We start from the raw sequence: 20,587 nt of genomic DNA on the forward strand, positions 1-20,587 counted from the left end.
CGGGCTGTAGGTCAGCTGTAGCCCCAGAACTGTGCGCGGTTGGGTGGGGATGGGGGCAGAGGGGCGGCCGCAAATCCGGAGGTACGAGTACATACCTAGGTACCTAGGAGCTACCTATTCATCCTCGTCGTTGGTGTCAGTTCATCATCCGATCCGTCATCGAAGGAGGGGCATGCTGCTAAGTGCCCAAACAGGCTTCCGGACCATGGCTGGGTGTGGCGGTTGGCTGACGCAGTACAGTCTGCGACTTGAATTTCACAACGATAATACTCATCCGTTCTCGACTCTGAAGTATAATCATTCTTTTCCATCTTGACCTCCCGCGGTGACCCCTGAGCTGCTTCTTTGGTTCGAGATCCAGGGTTAGGGTCAATCTGCCTTTCTTACCACGAACCTGGCAGCTCAGCTTGAGCAACAAAGCACGAACCGAACGCCAACCTCGAGACAATTGTCCGCGACATTTCTCACCTCGCCACTACGATTACGAATTGCGATACCTCACCCGTGCAGCTGCCGTCCCCAATGGCCCGCCCGACGTCATAATCATCACCGCAGCCACACCAATTGCAACTTTCACCTCTACAAAGCCGAAACGAACACCGTCCTCCAAAAGTCTACCCAAGAACGAACAACCCAACCTTCAATAATAATAAACAAAAAAAAAAAAAAAAAAGAAAAACCATGGCGACCCAACTCCCCCCAAACATCGACCTCACCGCCATCCCCTCCTCCGCCGCCCTCTTCTCCTCCTCCACCGCCAACCACCACAACCACCACCCCAACCACAACCACACACAATCCCCCCGCCCAACCACCACCACCACCCCCATCCCCCCCCCAACCCCCTCCCCCTCAACAGCAGAATACACCCTCCCCCAAATCCGGACCATCCACACCGCGCTCCAGCGCCAAGCCAGCGACGCCGCGGGGCGCCTCCGCACACAAGTCGGCGGCTCGTACCGCGAGCTGCTGGGCACGGCCGACACCATTGTCGCCATGCGCGCCGACATGGATGCCGTGCTGCTGGGGTTGGGCGGGATGGGGGCGCGGTGTGGGAGGGGGGTGGTGGGGGGGAAGGTAGGCGGGTTGAGGGGGTTTGTTGGGCAAGGGGAGGGGGAAGGGGACAAGGGGGGGGGTGAGATGGGGTGGGTGGCGAGGGGGAGGTTGTTGGAGGGGGTGCTGTTGGGGTTGAGGGAGGGGGTGGGGTTGGGGGTGGGGAGGAAGGGAATGGGGGAGGTGAGAGGGAAGAGTGCGGAGGGGAAGAGTGGAGAGGGGAGGGGGGAGAGGTTGGTTTTGGGGGCAAGGTTGTATGTGTTGGGGAGGTTGCTGGTCAAGAGTTTGGGCGGTGCTGCGCCGGGGAAGGATGGGAAGATAGAGGCAGCAAGGAAGAGCCTGGAGGGCGTGCACCGCGGGAGGCTGACGAGGAGTATTGATGCTGTGCTGCGCACGGGGAGCGACAAGCCCATGAAACAGGGGGACGTGCTCAAGGCGCTGGTGGCGTACAGCCTGGCTACGAGTTCCGGCGCGAGGGATGTGCTAGCGCACTTTTTGCGAGTCAGAGCCGAGGCCATTGCTGTGGCGCTGGAGCTCGATGGGGAGGAGAGGGCAGTGAGGAACCCGAAGGAAGTCCTTAAGGCTTTGGGGTTGTACACCAAGACGCTTCTAGACGTGCAGACGCTGGTACCGCATAAGCTTACCGAGGCGCTGGTTGCGCTAACGCAGAGCCGCTTGCTAGAGAACGCATCGCTAAAAGAGATGGAGGGGCTAAGGCTGGACGTCTACAAGCGGTGGTGCGGAGACGAGATCCAGTTTTACACGCCCTTCATTCGCCATGATGATCTGAATGGGGAGCAGGCTAGGGGGATGCTTTCAACATGGGCGGAGAAGGGGGCTGACGTCCTGCTTCAAGGCCTCGAGAAGACGCTCGAGAGCATGACCGAATTCAAGGCTATCGTCGGGCTGCGCACGAGCATTCTCAAGCTGTGGATCGCCGAGGGTGGCAAGGCGCGCGGCTTCGACCCGTCAGAGATGCTCGACCAGCTCCGCGAGGCCATCAACAAGCACATGCTGCGGGTCCTCGAAACCAAGGTGGCCAAGTTGCGGCTCGTGGGATCCGAAGTGGCGGCCGCCCTCGACACTTGGCGCGAGGGCATCACCGACCGGCATCAGACCATTTGGGACGTCCGCTCGTTCGACACAAGTCTTTCCCACGGCGCCGCCCAGTTCACTCAAGACGTCATTGCGCGGTTATATGGAAAAAATGACGTCGTGTCGAGAGCAGACACGAGTTACAACAGCTGGTTTCACGTCATTGACGATGTGGCTCACGTGGTGGATCAGCTGAGGCGGCAGCGGTGGGACAACGACGTCGAGGAGATTGAGGACGAAGAGACTATCGAGGAGCGCCAGAAGCTTCTCTCCAAGGACGACCCACTGGCGCTAAACCAGCATCTCAATCGCTTGTTGGTGGAGGCATTTGGGCGGCTGGATGACCAGCTTACAACCCTGTGGGCTTCGCAAAAAGACGGTCCGAACAATGGTACTGTTGCTATGTACTTTGCCCGGCTACTAAGAGGCATCCGCGCGAGGTTGCCAGACTTGGAGTCGGTCAAAAGCTTCGGCTTGGCATCTGTGCCCTCCCTCCACGAGGCGATAGTGGAAGCGGTGATTGTCTCGCCGCTCGACGAGTTTGCTACCGGGGCTTTGGCGCGCAAGACGGTCGTCGGCCGGAGTCTTTGGGATGGGGAGCCAGCCCTCCCGACGTCACCATCTCCGGGCGCCTTCAAGTTTCTACGGACCCTGGCCACGGTCATGGGTGATGCGGGCGGGGATCTGTGGAGCCCCGCGGCCGTCGCTGTGCTGAAGCACCAATTAAGCCAGCAACTCTCTGCAGCCTGGTTGGAGGCCCTTGGGGCTTTGGAAGAGTCAGAAGAGGGTGACGCAAACGGCGATGCCGAGGGCAAAGCAAAGGGCGAGACGAAGGGGGAAGTGGAGACGGAGGCTGACAAGGCAGCAGAGGAGGGCGCGGACCAGAAGACCGAAGCCGAAGAATCGGCCACAGAGGAGACAGACCAAAAAGCCAACACCAACCTCGAGAAGCGAGATTTACTTGTTCAATGGCTCATGGACATATCCTACCTCGGTCTGTTCCTCGGGCCTGACGACACGTTGAGGGGGCTGGAGGAGACGATAGCAAAGGAGTCGGGCCTCGAGACTGCCGCGAAGGAGAGACTGGCGGAGGCATCACAGGACTACTTCAAGAAGACAAGCCTGCTGTTTGGCTTGCTGGTATGATACCGAAATGAGCACCCCACAGAGCACTACCTATCTCGTTATTGCCATTCAATATACACAACATACCCGCCTACAATTTGTGCTTCTTCTCCCCCGTCGCTATCTGTCTAAACATCTCCTGCGGCACCCCGCTCACGAACCTATCCAACCCCGCAAACACCTCATTCACATTCTGCACATCCATCACATCCCTCTCCGGCTTCCTTATCAACTTCTTAATCCCCAACAAACTCTCCCCCACCAAATGCCCCCCCAACCTCTCCTCAATCTCCCGCAGCACCAACCCCCTAAACTTCCCATCCTCCTCCCCCTTCCCACACTCCCCAAACACCTTATTCACGAACCCCGTCGCCACCAGCTCCTCACAACTAATCCTTTTACTCATAATCAACGCCTCATTCGCCTTCGCAATCCCCAGCCGCTGCACCAGCGCCCGCGACGCCGCGCCCTCCGTCACCAGGCCCAGCGAGCTGAACGGCGTGAGCAGGAAGGCGTGCGGCGCCGCGTACACGAAGTCGGCGAAGGCGACGAGCGCGGCCGAGAGCCCGACTACGGGGCCGTTGAGCCCGACGACGAGGATTTTGGGGTGCGTGTAGAAGGCTTGGGTCAGGTTGAGGTTGAAGGCGACGAAGGATTGGAGCCAGAGGCGGTGGGTGGCGTGCGGGTCGGTGGGGGAGGGGGTGGTGGGGGGGGAGGTGCGCGAGATGGAGACGTCCGCGCCGCTGGGGGGTGGGTTAGAATATGTTGTGTGATGTGTGGATGGTAAGGGGGAAGGGGGGCCTACGCGGAGAAGAAGCGGCCCTTGCCGATGAGCAGCGTGATGAACACCTCGTCGTGGGTGGCGACCTCGCGCATGGCCTGGGCGAGGTCGTAGTACCCGGGCTGGCTGAGGGCGTTCAGCTTCTTGTCATTGTCTATGCTTATGATGGCGACACGGCCCTGGTACTCGACTTTGATGGGGGAGGCCATTGTGAGAGTGAGAGAGTGAGAGACTGGGATTGCTCTTTTGTTTGTTTTTTAAATTTAATTCATAAAAATAGAGAGAGCAAAACAAGACCACGAAACCGAGGCCAAACCAGAGATGCAGAGTGAATGCTAATTCAACATGAAGTGAACGAAAGGCACGCGGTTCAAGATGTAAGCCAACTTTGTACGAATAAGAAAGCCATCCTTCGCATCCGTGCCATGCCTCCCCTCGGCTACTGTTTGCCAGAAAGGGGAATTGAAACCCACTGTTCGGCGGACCTCGGCTCCCCCGCATCGGTTTTAGCAGCCTGTCAAGCCTGTCGACAGGGGTCTACTGTGGTATCTCCGCTCTCCGCTGTTTCCCGCGAACCCAGGAAGAAACAAAAAACACGGGGGAGGGGCTGCCAAGGAACTTGGGGTTATCGACTAAGTTTGACCTGCATATCGTTCGTTGAATTCGATGAGGTATCGAAAACCGGCGGAGGATGAATGGGGATGGGAATTGGTTGGGTACAGGCTGTGGCTGTCATGATTTCGTTCAACAGGCGCGGGCAGCTCTCTCGGAAGGGTTGGACGAGATTATCATGACATTGGAAAGAAAGAAGACGAAAGGGGGAAAAAGATGAACTAATTAATATCTTTCAGATAGCTATCTTGCCCGGCCTCTTTCTCAGCCTCATGGCCCTACTAGTCAACGACATCATACCAACCTGCGGCTATCTTCCAACTACTTCATATGTATAGTAATCAAGCGTCAAAACCGTTCCTGGCCAGAGCCTATCAGGGCGGTAACTGTGCCTATTGGCCAATTCGGACCCCTTCCGATGTTCTGTCAAGGGCGTTGGTGGAGCCATGCTCGGTGTGAAAGTGGGCATGATATCTTCGGATCGGCGAGCGCAGTTTATAAAGCTCTCAAGCGTCGGTTTTGCTGATTTTTATATCTGCCTTTCACCCTCACACACTCGCCCGCCATGAGATCAGAAGTGGGAACCACAACAGCCATCGAGCTGCAGAGCTCCGACCACTCGCCGCGCACCGCCAGCCCAGAACGCCGAGCAGAGGATGGAAACGGCCAGGAGATGCCCAGTCTGCCCGCGGTAGACTCCGGCAAGGACGCCTACCTCTTTCTCGCCGCCTGCTTCATGATCGAGGCACTAGTATGGGGTACGAGTTCCCCAAAGAGCACCCCAGACCCCCCTTCCAAACCCCCAGCTAACCCCCCATCCAGGCTTCACCTACTGCTTCGGCGTCTTCCAAAACTACTACAGCACCCACGAGCCCTTCATCGGCGCCTCCAACCTCCCCACCATCGGCACCTGCGCCATGGTACGCAACCCCCTCCCCCAAACCACCCCCCTTCCAACCCCCCCACCCACTAACACCCCCCACCAGGGAATCATGTACCTCACGGCCCCCCTCGTAATGTGGTCGCACCGGCGCTTCCCCCACCAAGCGCGCTACTCAACCATCACGGGCCTAACCATCATGTGCCTGGCGCTCGCACTCTCCTCCTTCTCCACCACCGTAACCCACCTCATCATCACGCAAGGCGTGTTCTACGCCATCGGCGGCTCCATCGCCTACGCGTCCTGCATCGTGTACCTGGAGCAATGGTTCGTGGCGCGCCGCGGACTGGCCTTCGGCATCATGTGGTCGGCCACGGGCCTGTCGGGCGTGGTGTTGCCGTTGTTGTTGGAGTGGTTGTTGGCGACGCGGGGGTATCAGACGACGTTGAGGGTGTTTGCGTGTTTGGTGTTTGTGCTGACGGCGCCGTTGAGCTATTTTGTGAGGCCGCGGCTGCCGGTGGGGAGGGTGGGTGTGGGGAGGCCGTTTTCGTTGCGGTTTGTGGTGGAGAGGCCGTTTGTGTTGTATCAGGTGTTTAATGTGCTGGAGGCGGTGGGGTTCTTTTTGCCGGGGATTTATTTGCCGTCGTATGCGCGCGCGGTGCTGGGGGCGAGTTCCGTGCCGTCGGTGGTGGCGATGATGTTGGTGAATGTGGCCAGCTGGGCGGGGTGTGTGGCTATGGGGTGGTTGATTGACCGGTTGGAGGTGACGAGGTGTTTGATGGTGTCGGCGGTGGGTGCGGCCGTGGGAACGTTTCTGCTGTGGGGTCTGTCGGTGAACCTGCCGGTGCTGTACGTGTTCTGCGTGGTGTATGGTATGTTTGCGGGGTCGTACACGTCGGCGTGGCCGGGGGTGATGAATGAGATTACGAAGGGGAGACCGGCGGCAGAGGGCTCGGACGAGGGCGAGGGCAGCGGGACGGATCACGGGAAGTTGGCTGATCCGAGCATGGTGTTTGCCTTCTTGGCCATGGGCCGTGGCGTTGGGAACGTGATCTCGGGTCCCCTGAGCGAGGCGTTGGTCAAGGGGATGCCGTGGCAAGGGCAGGCGTTTGGCGGTTATGGCAGCGGCTACGGGGGCTTGATTGTCTTTACTGGCGCCTCTGCTTTCTTTGGCGGCGGCAGCTATCTGTGGAAGAAACTGGGGTGGCTGTAGGAAGGCATGGGCAGCACTCGGTGGTTGCTGTAGAAGAATTAGATGAACCGTGAGCTATATTTTTGGGTTGCCCCTTTTCCGTATACCCTGGGACCGACCCCCCCTATCTAAGACAATCGAGAAGTGAGGTTTTGAACCGCCGGCTCGTGATACATTACAAAATATTTTGAAAATATGTTTTCCAACGCCTTGCTCCCGAGACCTTAATCCAAACACCCCGCTAGTATCCGGTATTGTTCCTTTGCAGTAAAGGTCGCGGATCCCAAGGGTCCGGGCCCACAATGCTTTCCTCCTCGTCCGTGCTTTCGTCGTCATCGCTAATCTGGTCTTCCTCGGTTTTGCTGTAAACGAAGAACTGTACGAAGATGCTCATGTCCAGCAGCAGCGTGCCCGCGCTGCCAGCCAGCCATGAGAGATTGACAAGGATGTACTGCCAGAATATCTGCGCCGCTTCGCCCCGTTGACATCCCTCCTCCCCTGCACACTTGGGCTCGAACGCCAGGATGGACAACACATATGTGAGGTTGCCGAGACAAGCAAACAGGAAGAACAGCACCGACACGCCCTCGGTCGACTTGCGCCGCCAGTTAAGTAGCAGCTGGGGCAGCCGCGAGCCCAGGTACAGCACAGCGCAGAGCCACCCAAAGATCTGGCCCAGCATGTTGAACTCCAGAGGATCTTGCTGGCCGTCGCTCGGCGGCTTCCCGTCCCCGTCGCCGCCTCGCCCGTACGTCCGGCTCAGCCACCACCCAGCGACACCCGCGGTACACACCATGAGCACGGCTAGACTGTTGAAAGCGACCGCCTGCGTCCATGTCGTCGGCGGGGGCGCTGGCATCGTCTCGGGCTCCTCGCTCACGAATGGCACTGCCGGCGAGAGATGGGTCCAAGACCCCCTCCGCTCATGGTCCTCGTGATACATCGGCCTTTCCGGGTGGGCAGAAGAAACAGCACCTTCGCCACGGCCCCCAGCGAGTAACCTCGTCCGCTCACTCGGCTCGCCGGGGTGATAATGCCCGTTACCGTTGCCGTTACCGTTGCGCTTCGATCTTGGTGGCGGTGCGGCGGGTGGGGTAACGTCGTCTCGCAGGGTAAAACCGCGGTAATAGAAACACTGCACCATCAGCACGATGTCGGCGATGGTGTAGTAGATGGCGAGGATGAGCATGGTTGGTAGCACGCCCTGCAACACGGCGCCCAGAATGTTGAAGACATCGCCGAGCAGCCAGACGACGACAAACTGGATCGAGAGGCCCTCGGCGCTACCACGGCGGAAGTTCTCGATGATCTGGGGCGAAAAGACGACCACCCAACAAGCGATTGATATGGAGCTACAGGCTGTTTGTTAATACGGGGTGCTCTTGCCTAGGGGAGTGGATGTGAAGATGTCGGGCGTGGGACAAAGAGTGCATGTGCAATAGTTATGCGTACCCGCAAATTCCCGAGATGGCCTCAACATCGAGGTTTAGGTTCTCGGTCGGCGGCGCCATTGAGAGGGACCTGAAAGGATGCCGATAGTCCCTGTCAGGGAAAGATGGAATGATTGAACCAGTGGGAACGGGTTTTATCTCAGCCTAGACGAGACAGAAAAAACTTTCATCAAAGCGAACAAAAATAAAACAGCGGATTGCGTGTCCAAAAGCTCTCTCTTAAGTTGGACCTGGTTATGTGAGCCTCGTCGCTAGCAATTGGCAAAACGTATGGTCTGATGGGTGTTGTAGGAGGAAAAGTCTCGGGGTGGTCCACGTCGAGTCATGGATGTGCATTTCCCAATTACAGGTTGAGTTGCATTCGAAGGTTTCTTTTTGTGGAGAGAGTGGATTGAGCGGAGCTCCCTTGACATGACGTAATTACCGTTATGGGACTGCCGTCTCCATCCCTGCTCTGTATCACACGAAATTTCCCGAAGCTCTCACGGAAGCTCTTCATACTTCATAAGGGTCGTTTACCTCTTGGAAAAAAGCTATTATCTCATCACATATATAGACCCATGAATAATTTAGTAAAGGTTTGCATTTATGGTCATAAAATCACTGATATGAGCCAGGATTTACGTGTAACCAAGAAAACTACGTCAAGGACGAGATACATTAATACATCAGTCCTGCGTATTGTATTTCACACTCTCCCCCAGCTGTTGCCACAGTGCTATTATCTTATCGATAACGTGACCGACGGTATGGCCGCCACTGCACCTTAACTCCGGCATTGCACCCATGATCCATCTCTCCGCTCTCGAACAGACATCGAAAATCGTAAGTCTACCACATCTGAAATGTAAATAAACATCAACTCAGCGAAACTAAGAGACATTGCAGTACTTAGGAAACCGACATTACAATAACAACCCCATACACTAACCAACGACAGCTAAACGAGCTCCATCCCGCAAATAAGAAAGATCCCAGCACGACACCCGATCTGCCGGGACTTCTCGGTCCATGCCTCCACCGGCGTACATGCCACCCGCGTCTGGCCCGCCCAACCCGAACACAACCTCTTTTCAACCTCCATCATCCACATCCCCAAACCCTCCTCGGCGGAAACGCCGCGTCGATTCCGATTCCGACTCTACCACTCCCCGCCCAACGTCATTCCACTCGAAGTCGAACTCGAACTCGAAACGCCCCCGCTCCGAACACTACAACCCCCCAACCACCGCAATGTCCGCCAAAGTCCAGGGCAAGCGCCCCGAGGTAATAGACCTCACCTACAGTCCCGCGGCTCGCCAGTCACCCTACCACCACCAACCCCGCCCCGCCCTCCAACCACATCTCGGCTCCCGCCGATTCGTCATCAAGAACCTGCGCCCCGCATCCCAACCCGCACCACCATCGCCATCCCCGCCACCAATAACCTCACCAACAACAACAACCCCCACAACCCCCACCACCCCCGCGGCGGCAGTGGAATCGCACTACGCGCGCATCCTCGCGGACCTCGACGCCGCCCTCGACAATGTCTTTGACGGCCGGCCCGTGGCCGTGTCCATGGAGCGGCTCTACCGCGGCATCGAGGACGTCTGCCGCAAGGGCGACGCGGCCGCCCTGACTGACCGGCTGCGGGATCGCTGCAATGCCTGGTTGGCGGGGCGGGAGATGTTGGGGGGGTTGTGGGAGGGGTTTGATGCTGCGTCTACCGGTGGGGAGGTTGGGAATGAGGGGGCGGGGGATGTGTTGTTGAGGGGGGTGGTGGGGAGGTGGGAGCGGTGGAATAAGGTTATTTTTGTGGTGAGGGGGCTGTATAGCTTTTTGGATCGGGGGTATTTGTTGTTGTTGGGTGGTGGTGAGGGGGCCAAGGGGAAGCAGGGGATTAATGAGATGGGGATCACGCTGTTTCGGAAGGCTGTGTTTGGCAGCTCGTCGTCCAAAGGGGGGTCCGCCTCGCCGTATGGGAAGGCGGTGGTGGAAGGCGTGTGTCGGCTGGTGGACTATTCACGGTATGGTGATGAGCGGACCGATGACGAGCTGTTGAGGCAGGCGATCAAGATGCTGAGGCTTTGTGGCGTCTACGGCAAGTCGTTCGAGTCCATGTTTCTGGTCATGTCCCATCGCTACTACGAACAGTTCGCCAGCGATGTCAGCGCCTCGTATGGCCTCAAGGATTACATCACTGCGGTTGCGGCATTGTTGAAGAGGGAGGGCGCTAGGTGCGACACCTTCAACTTCGAGAGCACCACCAAACGGCAGCTACTGGGCGATGCCCACCACGTTCTTATCGAGAGTTACGCCAACAAGCTGCTCGACACCGGTAGCGTAGCGAAGCTGCTAGACGCCCATGATGTCGAATCCACAAAGGCGCTCTACGAGCTGCTGAAGCTTTCTGGCTTGCAGAAACGGCTGAAGGGCCCTTGGGAGCAGTACATCCGGGAGACGGGTTCCGCAATTGTCAGCGATACCGCGCGGGGAGACGATATGGTTCTCCGCCTGTTGGAGCTGAGGCGGTCCCTAGACACCATGATCCGGGACGCTTTCTCCAGGGACGACGTCTTCCACTACGCCCTGAGGGAGTCATTCGGCAACTTTATCAACAGCAGGAAGAACACCTCGGCGTGGGGCACAGGTACGTCTAAGGTTGGCGAGATGATTGCCAAGTACATCGACATGCTCCTGCGCGGGGGTCTCAAGACGCTCCCGAAGTCGCTCTTATCCGACAATAAGGACAGGGCGGATGCCGAGATGAGCGGCGTGGCAAGCACGGGCGACGAAGACTCCGAACTGGACCGGCAACTGGACTACGCCCTCGAACTGTTCCGCTTTATCGAGGGCAAGGACGTCTTCGAAGCCTTTTACAAGAAAGACCTGGCGCGGCGCTTGCTCCTTGGTCGCAGCGCCAGCCAAGACGCCGAGCGGAGCATGCTCGCGAAGCTCAAGGTCGAGTGCGGGTCTGGCTTCACCCACAACCTGGAACAGATGTTCAAAGACCAGGCGCTGGCGAAGGAAGAGATGACATCATACAAGCAGTGGTTCAGAGGCACAGGAAAGAACGATGGTGGCGTCGACCTGACGGTCAACATTCTCTCGGCCGCGGCGTGGCCGACCTTCCCCGAAGTGAAGGTCCTCCTCCCCAAGGAGGTGCTCGAGCAGGTCAACACTTTCGACAGCTACTACAAGTCCAAGCATACCGGCAGGCGGCTCACCTGGATGCACAACATGGCGCATTGTGTCGTCGGAGCCCGGTTCAACCGCGGCTCCAAGGACCTCCTCGTCAGCGCGCCGCAGGCCACCGTCCTCATGCTCTTCAACGAGGTCGAGGACGACGACCCCAAGAGCAAAACCGCCGGCGTGCTCTCGTACGAGCAAATCGCTCAGTCTACGGGTCTCCAGGGAGGCGAGCTCGACCGCACTCTGCAGTCCCTCGCCTGCGGCAAGGTTCGCGTGCTGACCAAGTCTCCCAAGGGCCGCGACGTCTCCCCCACCGACACCTTCACCGTCAACAAGGCCTTTACGGACCCCAAGTTTCGCATCAAGATCAACCAGATCCAGATGAAGGAGACTAAGGAGGAGAACCGCGAGACCCATCAGCGCGTTGCTGCCGATCGGCAGTTCGAGACGCAGGCGGCCATCGTCCGGATCATGAAGAGCCGGAAAAAGATGACACATTCGCAGCTGGTCGCCGAGGTCATCGACCAGACGAAGAGCAGGGGGTCGGTGGATCCCGCCGATATTAAGGCAAATATTGAGAAGTAAGTTTACGTTGCTGATATGTGGGTGTGGTGTGATGCTAACCTGTCTTGATAGGCTCATCGAGAAGGATTACTTAGAGCGTGAGGGCGGATCGTATACTTACTTGGCGTAAGCAACGGCTCCGGGTTGCGGTTGTGCGTTGTTTGGAGCGGTCTGGATAAGCAAGAGCAAGCGATGGTCAAGCGTGGCGTGCTTCAGTTCCATATCTATAGGAGGATATCTATCTGTTTCGGGTACCAGAGGCTCAATAGAGCATTGTACGGAGTTAGGGTCAGGTAACTATTCGCAACAATTCAAATGTGGCTTTCTCATGTGTTAGGGGATATTGTTGGTGCTGTCGATGACTTGACTGTAAAACAGCTAACCTCGATCAGCTACTAGGCAGTGTTTGCGTGATGTTTTCATCATCTGGCGATTTTCGCCTTCGTAATTTGCTCCCCGCGCATGACTGGTGTGTATAAGCAACCCGCAGCGTTCAAGGACCCAAACGAAATGAGCTACCAGTATGAATACATGGAATCTGAAATGAGCACTCCGTCGTCTCATCTCTGGAACACAAAAGCAGTGGTGAACAGCCTTGCCGGCCCGGCATCTCCGGATTCTCCGCGCTGACACAGCATAGATGGGTTCAACGCTGTACTCCAAGTTCAACACACGCAACCGTCTCAGCGGCGAGCACGGAGGCCGGCCGGCAACACACGCCCGCTCGTGCTCCATCCACCCACGAGGCCGACCCCACCACCTAAAGCAGATACAAACCGCCCGTCGGCTTTACTGTCCCTCCTCCAGCCCTCCCAGCCAGGTTCACCGCATACGTCGTTTAGGGCGGTGCATCATGCGAGGGCCGAAACTCAGCAGTATGTATGTTTGTACGAAGTGGGCTCGCGCAGCTCAGCTGGACGTGTCCGCGCCACCTTGGCGTGCTTTGAACGGGCAAGCAGGTCGCCATGAGTGAGCACCACACCACCGCCTCCTCGCCGTAACGGTGCGGCCAAGCGGCCGTGAAACTGGGGTTGGGCTACGGAGGACAGACATAGGTACATAGCCCGACGGATGGCTTTGGAGACACACCATCCGGGACCTTGCATATGCGGCCTGCCTGGCCTGATTCACTCGGAAACATGTTGCCGTCATGCTGTCCGACTGCAACTTGACTTACCAATGGAGGCTGGAGCTAAGGTGTGTGCTTGTGTGCATAGGTACCAGTACTGATGGAGGTCGTGTGGAGGTTGTGCACTGTGTAACTCGCACCACGCGACGCGGTGCCTGTGTCTGTCTCGCCATCCAACGGTGGACTACTGTCCAGGGATTGGTTGGCCGTTCCCCAGGTTCTATCGAAGCTCCGGGCAGCTGCATGGACCATCCCCAGACCGGCGGCTGCCCGCACAGAACAGGCCTCGAATCATCTCCGTGTGACGTTTGTGAGGTGGCCGTTAAATATGCCAAGCCGTGGGAATTCACGAAGGATGAGTTGGTGTGTTCAGCGATGACAGAGAGAGCTCGTAGGGCCAACCTCAGCAGCTCAGCTCTATCTGACCTCCATCAGACCTCGGGTCTAGACCAAGCCAGACCGATCCCCAGGTTACATTCCGTCAGTAGTCGGTGGGTCCAATTTAGAGCTTGCCCGAAGCTGCCAATGGTCCAACAAAAAACGCAAGCTGTGGAGTCAATTAACATCAGCAAAAAGACGCATAAAATCGCAATCGATATGACCCACTTTCCCATTCCCTCCTCGGCACCGATTTCTGACCTCGCCGATCCGGCTGCTTCCCCCACGACACCGGAAAACCCACGTGGAACACCGCCGATCAGCGGGCGATTGTTTGCCTCTCTGTGTCCTGTATATGTACTTTGGAAACAGATCGTCATGAGAGCTCGAACCTCACACGAAACCTCCCTCAGATAAACAGAATTTGTCAGGTCGTGCCTGCCCGGTTTGGGGACTTGCCCCGACATGCTATGCCATGCCTTCTCCTCTAGTATAGGCAGGCATGCAGGCCGTTCTTTCTCCTTCCATGGAACGAATGTTGGAGCCAGATTGAGAACTCAACGGTGCGCATGAAATCTCGCTTATGCCCGATATTTTGTTTTCTTGGTTCCCACAACTTTCTGCTGCTTCTCGAAAATGGCCACGAAGATTTTCCCGCTCCATGTGCCAATTCATTTCCTGCCCAGTCCCAACTTGTTTTTTTTATCTGGATTCAATCTGTACCTGCGTCACCCGCGCGGTTGGCCAAAACACAGCGTCCGGCCCGCCATCCGATGATTGCCTCATCTCGGCTTGATACTATTCAGCCATCCACCAGCCCGTGAGGTGGTCCCTTCTTTTTGATACGTTGGATGAAGCCTAGGGGGCGGCCAAAGTCGGCGCAGTAGCTACAGCATATCAGATGGTGCCGCAAACGCCTCCCCCATCGATGCACGCAGTCTCCACTATTCCAAGCATTCTCGTTGATGCCTTCACAAGCATGGAAGGCCAGCGCCGCTTCGGGCAGGTCAGCGTCTGTCACGCGTCTTCATACCATCGCATCGATAATACGAACAACTATCTGCGGGCTACCAATAAATCAATACACCACTGCTTTGCGGTTGGCCTGAAAGAATGAAAGAACAGCCCAGCCCACCATCCGTGCCGTCCTGGTTCATCGCCAAGATCTGAGAGGCGTTGGTGTGCCGCCAAAAGAGGAAAAGCCCGCTCAATAGACGATGGCCCCAGCTGCCCCAACCGGACCAGCCCACAGCTCCCCTGGACTTGGAGCCCGGGGGTTGCTCACCATTGGTTCAGAAACCCCGATCGTGGCTTCTGCCAAGGGTCCCCGGCGGATGGGTGGGTGGTCCAGCAGCTCGACCCCTGGAGCAGATCGTGGGAAAGTGTTCTCGCCCATGCGCTGTGCCGCGCTTTTGTTCCTATTTTATCATTGCTTGCTGCTCCGAGCCTCCCAACGCCCTCCGCCGCCCTGAAAACAACGTCGGTCGACAAGCCTCTCCGGTCTGTGATCGAACACCACACAGGATTCCGGACACGATTGGCCCTCACCACCTCCTCGAAACAGACACAAGGACGGCTGAGAAGCACACGAAGCCTACGAAGCACACCACCCTTTCCGTCTGCACGCGTCGGTCAGTCAGCAGCCCGCTTGCCCAACTTGGCGGCGGCATTACCACCGAAATTCGATTGCCCGCCCCCATTGGTGTCGCCCACCTCCCATCCGGCACTGCGTATATTTACCCGGATCGCCCATATTGGACAACCCACTATCACTCACCATCGCCGAGTTGTCTTTTGGGGTTCCCAGTTTCCTGTTACTCGAAACCTGTTGGTCGGGTCTTCCGCCCGCCCTACACACGGCCGAGAGTCTGGACCATCCGATATAATACGGACGACTGCTGCGTTCGTTGGCGAGGGCTTGGTTACAACTCCCGCCAACGACATCTCGACGGCTTGGAACTCAGTGTTGCAGTCCTGCATCCCCCGGACGCCGATCTTTTTTGTTGGGCCCGGGCAATCGGATACCTAGTCACTCGTTATACCACCTCGACCCGTTGCACAGAGTGATGTTGCACCGGATCACTTCTGCACCTACAGCATAATGGCCTCCACAACAGTGTCATCCGCCGCCGGTCACTGCAGCTTCCCGTCGGTGAACAGACGGCCGACGGCGCCATGGGCCATGATTCTCGCCGTCCTCCTTTGTCTCGTTTCACACGCGCTAGCAGCCCCTCCAAATGCTGCCGCACCCGCTGAGACCCTGGTTATCAACCACGAACCTCTGCACCAGGAGGGCCAGAGATGGGCCATATCACCGGGGCACGAGGTCCAGAGGAGGAAGGTGCAGAGGCGCGCCACGTCGGACGAGCCGGAGGAATCAGACTCGACGAAATCTTCAGAGCCTTCCAAGACGTCCGCAGTCCACTCGGTGACGACGACATTCACCATCGGTGGGGGTTCGCCGAAGGCGTCCAGTACTAGCACCACCGTGGCCGCAAGCCCTCTTCCCAGCATCCTCGACAGCGTGCCCTCGCAGTTCTCGCTGGGCCCCAACGGCGAGGCCGCGCCCTGCCCAATTTTTATTAATAATTTCCTCGACAATCCCGATTTCAAGCGGTGCTACCCCCTATCAATGCTCTTCGATGTGAGTGTAACGTCGGAACTCGGACCTCCGCCCATGGCTAACCCCCGCGACAGACATCCCGGTCCTTCTATGAAGCTCAGAGCTCGCTTGTCGGCATAACGCGCACCCTGGACGCAACTTGCGCTGCTAACGTGACCTTCTGCACCTCGTTCTTGACGCAGCTCGCGCAGAACCTCACCGCTCCCGAGAACTGTGGGACCGACTACAACCGCGGCCTCGCCGCCGTCGTGGACGCCCACCGCGCCATGCTTGCCTACGCCCCTATCTATGGCGCCACATGCCTGCGCGATCCGGAAACGGGCGCCTACTGCTACGCCAACGCCATCACCAACAACACCAACCCGAGCATGACCTACTTTTACTTCCTGCCGCTCAACAAGACCCTGCCCGGCAGTACCCGCCCGGCCTGCGGCTACTGCTTGCAGCAGACCATGGACCTGTACCACGATGCCACCGCCGATCGCGCCCAGCTGATCGCTAACACGTACGCCACCGCTGCCGAGCAGGTCAATGCCATCTGCGGTCCCGATTTTGCGAACGAGTCCCTGGCCGATGCCACTGCGGCCTCTGCGGCGGCCGTGGGCCGGTCCGTGACGTGGCTGAAGACGGCAATGCCTTTGTTGTTGGGCGTTGTCGTATGGCTTTTCTAAGTGCGGTCGAGGGCGAGCAAGGCTTATTTTGCCTTCATCTACTTCTTCTGTTTTCTTTTCTCTTTTTCCTCTTTTTATTGGTTACTTTCTTCGGTGGGTTGGGGCAAGATAAAAAAGCGGCCGGTTGGCTGCATTTGGAGGTTGGCGTTTTGCAGGCTATTGCCTTTTTTGGGGTACTGGGCGAGCAAGCATGGTGTTATGGGTGCTGATTCGGGTTAACTGGGCTACTTCATACCTATGGATGGATGGTTATGAGGCTCGGAATTTTATGGGTCTCTCTTACAGCGGTGAGCTTCGCCTCGAGGAGCCGGAGCGAGCTGCGGTGTTGGTTTTGGTTTGGTCGGTCGGTGCATTGGCGGCTTGGGTTGGCTTGGAATTACGATACCTTCCTGTGTATATTTCGGACAGCGTGGTCTACATCCTGGCTGGCAGCACGAACCTGCTCGTTAGTAGCTGGCTAGTTGATGAAATGTAATGTTTAAGATACCTGTCGGTTCTCGCTGTGATGTTGTTGCTTGGTGGGTTGGGGAACAACTGTCGTATACCCGGACGACGAGCTGAGGTTCTGACCTCTTCACCGTTGGCTTGTTGCTCTATAACCCACCCCCTCGGCTTGTTATTAATCTCACTAGCACATATCAAAGATTTTATGCCGCTTTTGTCGTGAGATTCGATCAATACACTGAATTCTGCCTGGTTGCGCGGCGTGTTGGGTCGCTCAGGATGTGATTCAGGGGTTTGTTTACTTTCCAGGACCCCGATGTTTTCGCACTTGTCATGACCATTCTTCAACAACAGTTTGATGCGCTTGATATTCCATAAAACTGCGCGACTCCTCATAGATGATTTGGTGCAATTCTAGGCCTAGTTCTGTCGAATTAGACGGTGTGGGCAGCGCCTACTAGGATACTACCAAAGTGCAAAACGACAATCTCGAGATACCTGACAGTGATGTAGAATGCTTGCGAAGCTAGCGCCGGCCTAGGTAAAATTCAAATGACCCTACACTCTGGTAATTTACGAACAAGTCGATATTTCTGAATTTAAAGATCAAGGATAATGGGGATGCGTCCCCATCCTCCCTGTGTAATGATACAGTTAGTTGCCTGGTGTTCAAGTTTCATATTTAAGGTGTTAGCAGGGTTATAACTACCTTGAACTTGCAACCAGGTCAGACCTCTACGGTGAGCCCATACTTTCGTCACAAGTTATGGCCAAGTAGAAACCACTGTGTTCTCGACAACCTTCTCCGCTCGTTCCAAGCTTCGACCTCTTGAACAAGAATCTACACTCAAGCAACCTCATTTCAGCTACCTAAAGCTTCTCGAGATTAGGTCCCCTTTGCACTCCAAAATGAGATATGTGATCTCGACGTCTCGCCATAGGCCATGTTGTCACGGCCGAGTCTATTCCACTTGCGAACCCAGTCCTCGGCTAACTACAAGCATAACCAACATATATTCGCAGCATCATAGAGCGGATTGATGTCAACTGGGGCATCTGACAACGGACTATACACTCTTCCTTAGCTTACACGTCAGGAATCCAGACCACAGCCGTCCACACGATGAATCATCACCTCCGCTCAACCATCGAGCTCTTATTTTCAGGGCAAGTAAACGAACAGGCTCCTATTATATCAACATCAAAAATACAACAAAGGCTCACAATAGATATAAGAACGGATGCCCCTAAAAGCACACCCAACCTCTCCCTGTTATCTATCATTCCGTCACCAATACCCGTAAAATGGGTTTAATGGCCTGGATTTTGGAGAACAAGTCCAGATAGCCCTCGCTCAGATCCTACATCGAGCCCACAATGATTCTTTTCTCGGCTCCCCAACAAACACGTGAGTGTGCTTCACATTGAGTGAGATTATGTTGGGAAAGGGCATATGGTTCGCTATCTTTCGACTATCGTGTTGAATGAATGTAAACAGTGCTGGGGCTGAGATGGAGAGCTTGAGGATCTTCCCTAAGCGCACAACAAGGCTAGCAAGGCCTCCCCCACGACGTACGTACAGTACAGTTTGAGTTCAACCTTCAACCCCAAGCAATGCCTTTCGACCCATGGAACGTGGAAGTCCCTTCTAGGATAACCTACAAGAGTCTGTAGGATCATGCGTGTACGTTGTTATCTTGGGATATCACAATTGAGACACCATCAACACCATGAAAAGCATAGCTGAATATGTAGGACATACGCCTCTTCCCGCCTGAGGGAGCCATTTGGCCATCATCCGCACTATCTATTAATGGCTAGAACCAAGACAACTGTCGTGTGCAAAGAGCACAGAGATGAATGGCCCCAAAGAGCAACCAAGCCGGACGTGGCGGGGACCAACCAACTTCGAAGCGAGTGAACGAATGTTCAATTTACACCAACGTTTCATGCCCTTCTCGAGCCCTTTCTGGCTTATCCGGCAGCAAGCGAAGTGCGGTCGTGAACACGTCGGTATGCCCCAAACGCCGTTTCACCTCTCAGCCGAGCAGGCATCCCGTGTGCTCTACCTGACCCAGGCACATACACGCCTTCTCGTCCAGCAGGTCACCGGCAATCATACAACCCCCTTCAAACGACTCGCAAGGAACACTTGTCCCTACAATCGCGACCAGGCCGACCAGCTGCGGGTTCAGGGAGACGGACGATAACCAAGAATGTCATCCATTTGGGACTCACACGCTCCCAGCATGGCGACCGAAATACCCACACACGGCTGCCGCCGCCATGGCAGGTGGCGTCCATTTTTGGTCTACTTAGGATGAGATATAGGGGTATAACTGGTCTGGGTAAAAGGCATCCGGCGCGCTTCATTCATCAATTCCATGTCTCACCTTGTTTTGGGCCAAGCTGACAACTAACACGAACAGGGCCATAGCATCAAGTTCGATGTTGGCTCCCCTCCTATAACAGCCCCAGTTAGAATTGAGCGGACCAACACGAGACAGGTAGGACCTTGGGCCTCTGCATGCGATAGCGCCGTGGCCGGGTTTACTCCTCTTGCGTCCCAGGCTGGCCGCAGTCTGACACACCCGTCGAGTAGTTCGACAAGGAAGGAGCTCAGCCAGACATCGTATCCCATGCCTGGAGAAAACAACCGGCCATGCCCGTAACTCACCTGAACCGTGACAGAAAAGGGGGACACCACTTGGGCCGAAGAGCATCGTGTCGAACTGGGCGATATCAACCATCCCGCGGTAAACGATAGCATCCAGATAATCGATGATCAAACCCACAACCCCTTCGCTGCCCGCCAGCGAGGCACTATCCAGGAAATAAGGATAGCCGAATAAGACGGCTCGGTATTTCATTCACGGTGACCTTGATTTCCGGCGGTTAGCAGAAAACCTGAGGCTCATGAGACAGCAGCGGCATGGGGAGAAATGGAGCCTCTTCATCATCCCAAACACGGTGGCTTTTCCCGGCCCGTTGCCAGCCAAACTCCCGCAGGCGCCAAGTGTGCCGGATGTATTCTGCCAGCGCCCTCGAGACCTGCGGCGGTATGCCAAAAACCAGCTTTGGAATTCCCGAGACAGTCGTACATACTCCCGGCCGGGGAACCACGTCAGAGAAGAACGGCCGTTTTTCTCTCTCCCGGCTGATCATTCATCTGGAAGCTGTCGATGTGGGCTCGCCAATAGGAAGCCGACGAGTGCATCAAGCTGCTGCTGTAGCTGCACTAGCAGACTTTCCGGGTAAGGATCGAACAAAGCTGTATGCGGCAATTAGTGAGAGCAATAATTGCCCAGGCGTGCCCTCGAAAGGATGTGGCAGTTCTCCAGTGGGCTCCGGTCACGGGGTCGCTGGAGAGGGAGTGTGTGTGTCAGTTCGTGGGAATAGCGGCGTGCCGAGAGGA

General features: G+C 56.5%; 6 protein-coding genes across 6 annotated transcripts; 4 read left to right on the forward strand and 2 right to left on the reverse strand.

The window, feature by feature from the left end:
- Positions 1 to 250: 250 nt before the first annotated feature.
- On the forward strand, positions 251 to 3,294 carry F5144DRAFT_645042 (uncharacterized protein; the record flags this gene model as incomplete). The annotated part of the gene is made up of 2 exons (XM_066792864.1): positions 251 to 1,077; positions 1,336 to 3,294. Exons 1-2 carry the CDS (start codon positions 682 to 684, stop codon positions 3,292 to 3,294), a joined length of 2,355 nt encoding a protein of 784 aa, XP_066644511.1. The 5' UTR covers positions 251 to 681.
- A 35-nt stretch (positions 3,295 to 3,329) lies between these two features.
- On the reverse strand, positions 3,330 to 4,615 carry F5144DRAFT_171247 (ClpP/crotonase-like domain-containing protein). Its single transcript, XM_066782617.1, has 2 exons — positions 4,079 to 4,615; positions 3,330 to 4,016 (listed from the first exon to the last, which is right to left on the reverse strand). Exons 1-2 carry the CDS (start codon positions 4,261 to 4,263, stop codon positions 3,365 to 3,367), a joined length of 837 nt encoding a protein of 278 aa, XP_066644512.1. The 5' UTR covers positions 4,264 to 4,615; the 3' UTR covers positions 3,330 to 3,364.
- Positions 4,616 to 4,990: 375 nt separating this feature from the next.
- F5144DRAFT_645046 (major facilitator superfamily domain-containing protein) lies at positions 4,991 to 6,869 on the forward strand. The gene is made up of 3 exons (XM_066792865.1): positions 4,991 to 5,424; positions 5,489 to 5,586; positions 5,653 to 6,869. The coding sequence occupies exons 1-3, from the start codon at positions 5,232 to 5,234 to the stop codon at positions 6,757 to 6,759; spliced, it is 1,398 nt and encodes a 465-aa protein (XP_066644513.1). The 5' UTR covers positions 4,991 to 5,231; the 3' UTR covers positions 6,760 to 6,869.
- On the reverse strand, positions 6,786 to 8,546 carry F5144DRAFT_529645 (PQ loop repeat-domain-containing protein). Its single transcript, XM_066786904.1, has 2 exons — positions 8,191 to 8,546; positions 6,786 to 8,090 (listed from the first exon to the last, which is right to left on the reverse strand). Exons 1-2 carry the CDS (start codon positions 8,247 to 8,249, stop codon positions 6,980 to 6,982), a joined length of 1,170 nt encoding a protein of 389 aa, XP_066644514.1. The 5' UTR covers positions 8,250 to 8,546; the 3' UTR covers positions 6,786 to 6,979.
- A 435-nt stretch (positions 8,547 to 8,981) lies between these two features.
- On the forward strand, positions 8,982 to 12,557 carry F5144DRAFT_611014 (Cullin family-domain-containing protein; the record flags this gene model as incomplete). The annotated part of the gene is made up of 5 exons (XM_066791681.1): positions 8,982 to 9,014; positions 9,078 to 11,944; positions 12,000 to 12,025; positions 12,306 to 12,371; positions 12,418 to 12,557. The coding sequence occupies exons 2-5, from the start codon at positions 9,201 to 9,203 to the stop codon at positions 12,555 to 12,557; spliced, it is 2,976 nt and encodes a 991-aa protein (XP_066644515.1). The 5' UTR covers positions 8,982 to 9,014; positions 9,078 to 9,200.
- Positions 12,558 to 15,335: 2,778 nt separating this feature from the next.
- Positions 15,336 to 16,935, forward strand: F5144DRAFT_171308 (uncharacterized protein). Its single transcript, XM_066782618.1, has 2 exons — positions 15,336 to 16,078; positions 16,132 to 16,935. The coding sequence occupies exons 1-2, from the start codon at positions 15,536 to 15,538 to the stop codon at positions 16,726 to 16,728; spliced, it is 1,140 nt and encodes a 379-aa protein (XP_066644516.1). The 5' UTR covers positions 15,336 to 15,535; the 3' UTR covers positions 16,729 to 16,935.
- The last annotated feature ends 3,652 nt before the right edge of the window (positions 16,936 to 20,587 follow it).

Source organism: Chaetomium tenue (genome assembly GCF_020726465.1).
Source record: "Chaetomium tenue strain MPI-SDFR-AT-0079 chromosome Unknown F5144scaffold_3, whole genome shotgun sequence".
NCBI classification, from domain to species: domain Eukaryota; kingdom Fungi; phylum Ascomycota; class Sordariomycetes; order Sordariales; family Chaetomiaceae; genus Chaetomium; species Chaetomium tenue.

What these genes read in the sequence shown, in the direction of transcription:
- F5144DRAFT_171247 (XM_066782617.1), bottom strand. Translation starts at nt 4,263, where the DNA reads ATGGCCTCCCCCATCAAAGTCGAGTACCAGGGCCGTGTCGCCATCATA. An exon ending in AAGGGCCGCTTCTTCTCCGC is followed by an intron (nt 4,017 to 4,078) that starts GTAGGCCCCCCT and finishes CCCACCCCCCAG; the next exon opens with CGGCGCGGACGTCTCCATCT.
- F5144DRAFT_645046 (XM_066792865.1), top strand. Translation starts at nt 5,232, where the DNA reads ATGAGATCAGAAGTGGGAACCACAACAGCCATCGAGCTGCAGAGCTCC. An exon ending in GATCGAGGCACTAGTATGGG is followed by an intron (nt 5,425 to 5,488) that starts GTACGAGTTCCC and finishes CCCCCCATCCAG; the next exon opens with GCTTCACCTACTGCTTCGGC. An exon ending in CCATCGGCACCTGCGCCATG is followed by an intron (nt 5,587 to 5,652) that starts GTACGCAACCCC and finishes ACCCCCCACCAG; the next exon opens with GGAATCATGTACCTCACGGC.
- F5144DRAFT_171308 (XM_066782618.1), top strand. Translation starts at nt 15,536, where the DNA reads ATGGCCTCCACAACAGTGTCATCCGCCGCCGGTCACTGCAGCTTCCCG. An exon ending in CCCTATCAATGCTCTTCGAT is followed by an intron (nt 16,079 to 16,131) that starts GTGAGTGTAACG and finishes CCCCCGCGACAG; the next exon opens with ACATCCCGGTCCTTCTATGA.
- F5144DRAFT_529645 (XM_066786904.1), bottom strand. Translation starts at nt 8,249, where the DNA reads ATGGCGCCGCCGACCGAGAACCTAAACCTCGATGTTGAGGCCATCTCG. An exon ending in GCCATCTCGGGAATTTGCGG is followed by an intron (nt 8,091 to 8,190) that starts GTACGCATAACT and finishes AACAGCCTGTAG; the next exon opens with CTCCATATCAATCGCTTGTT.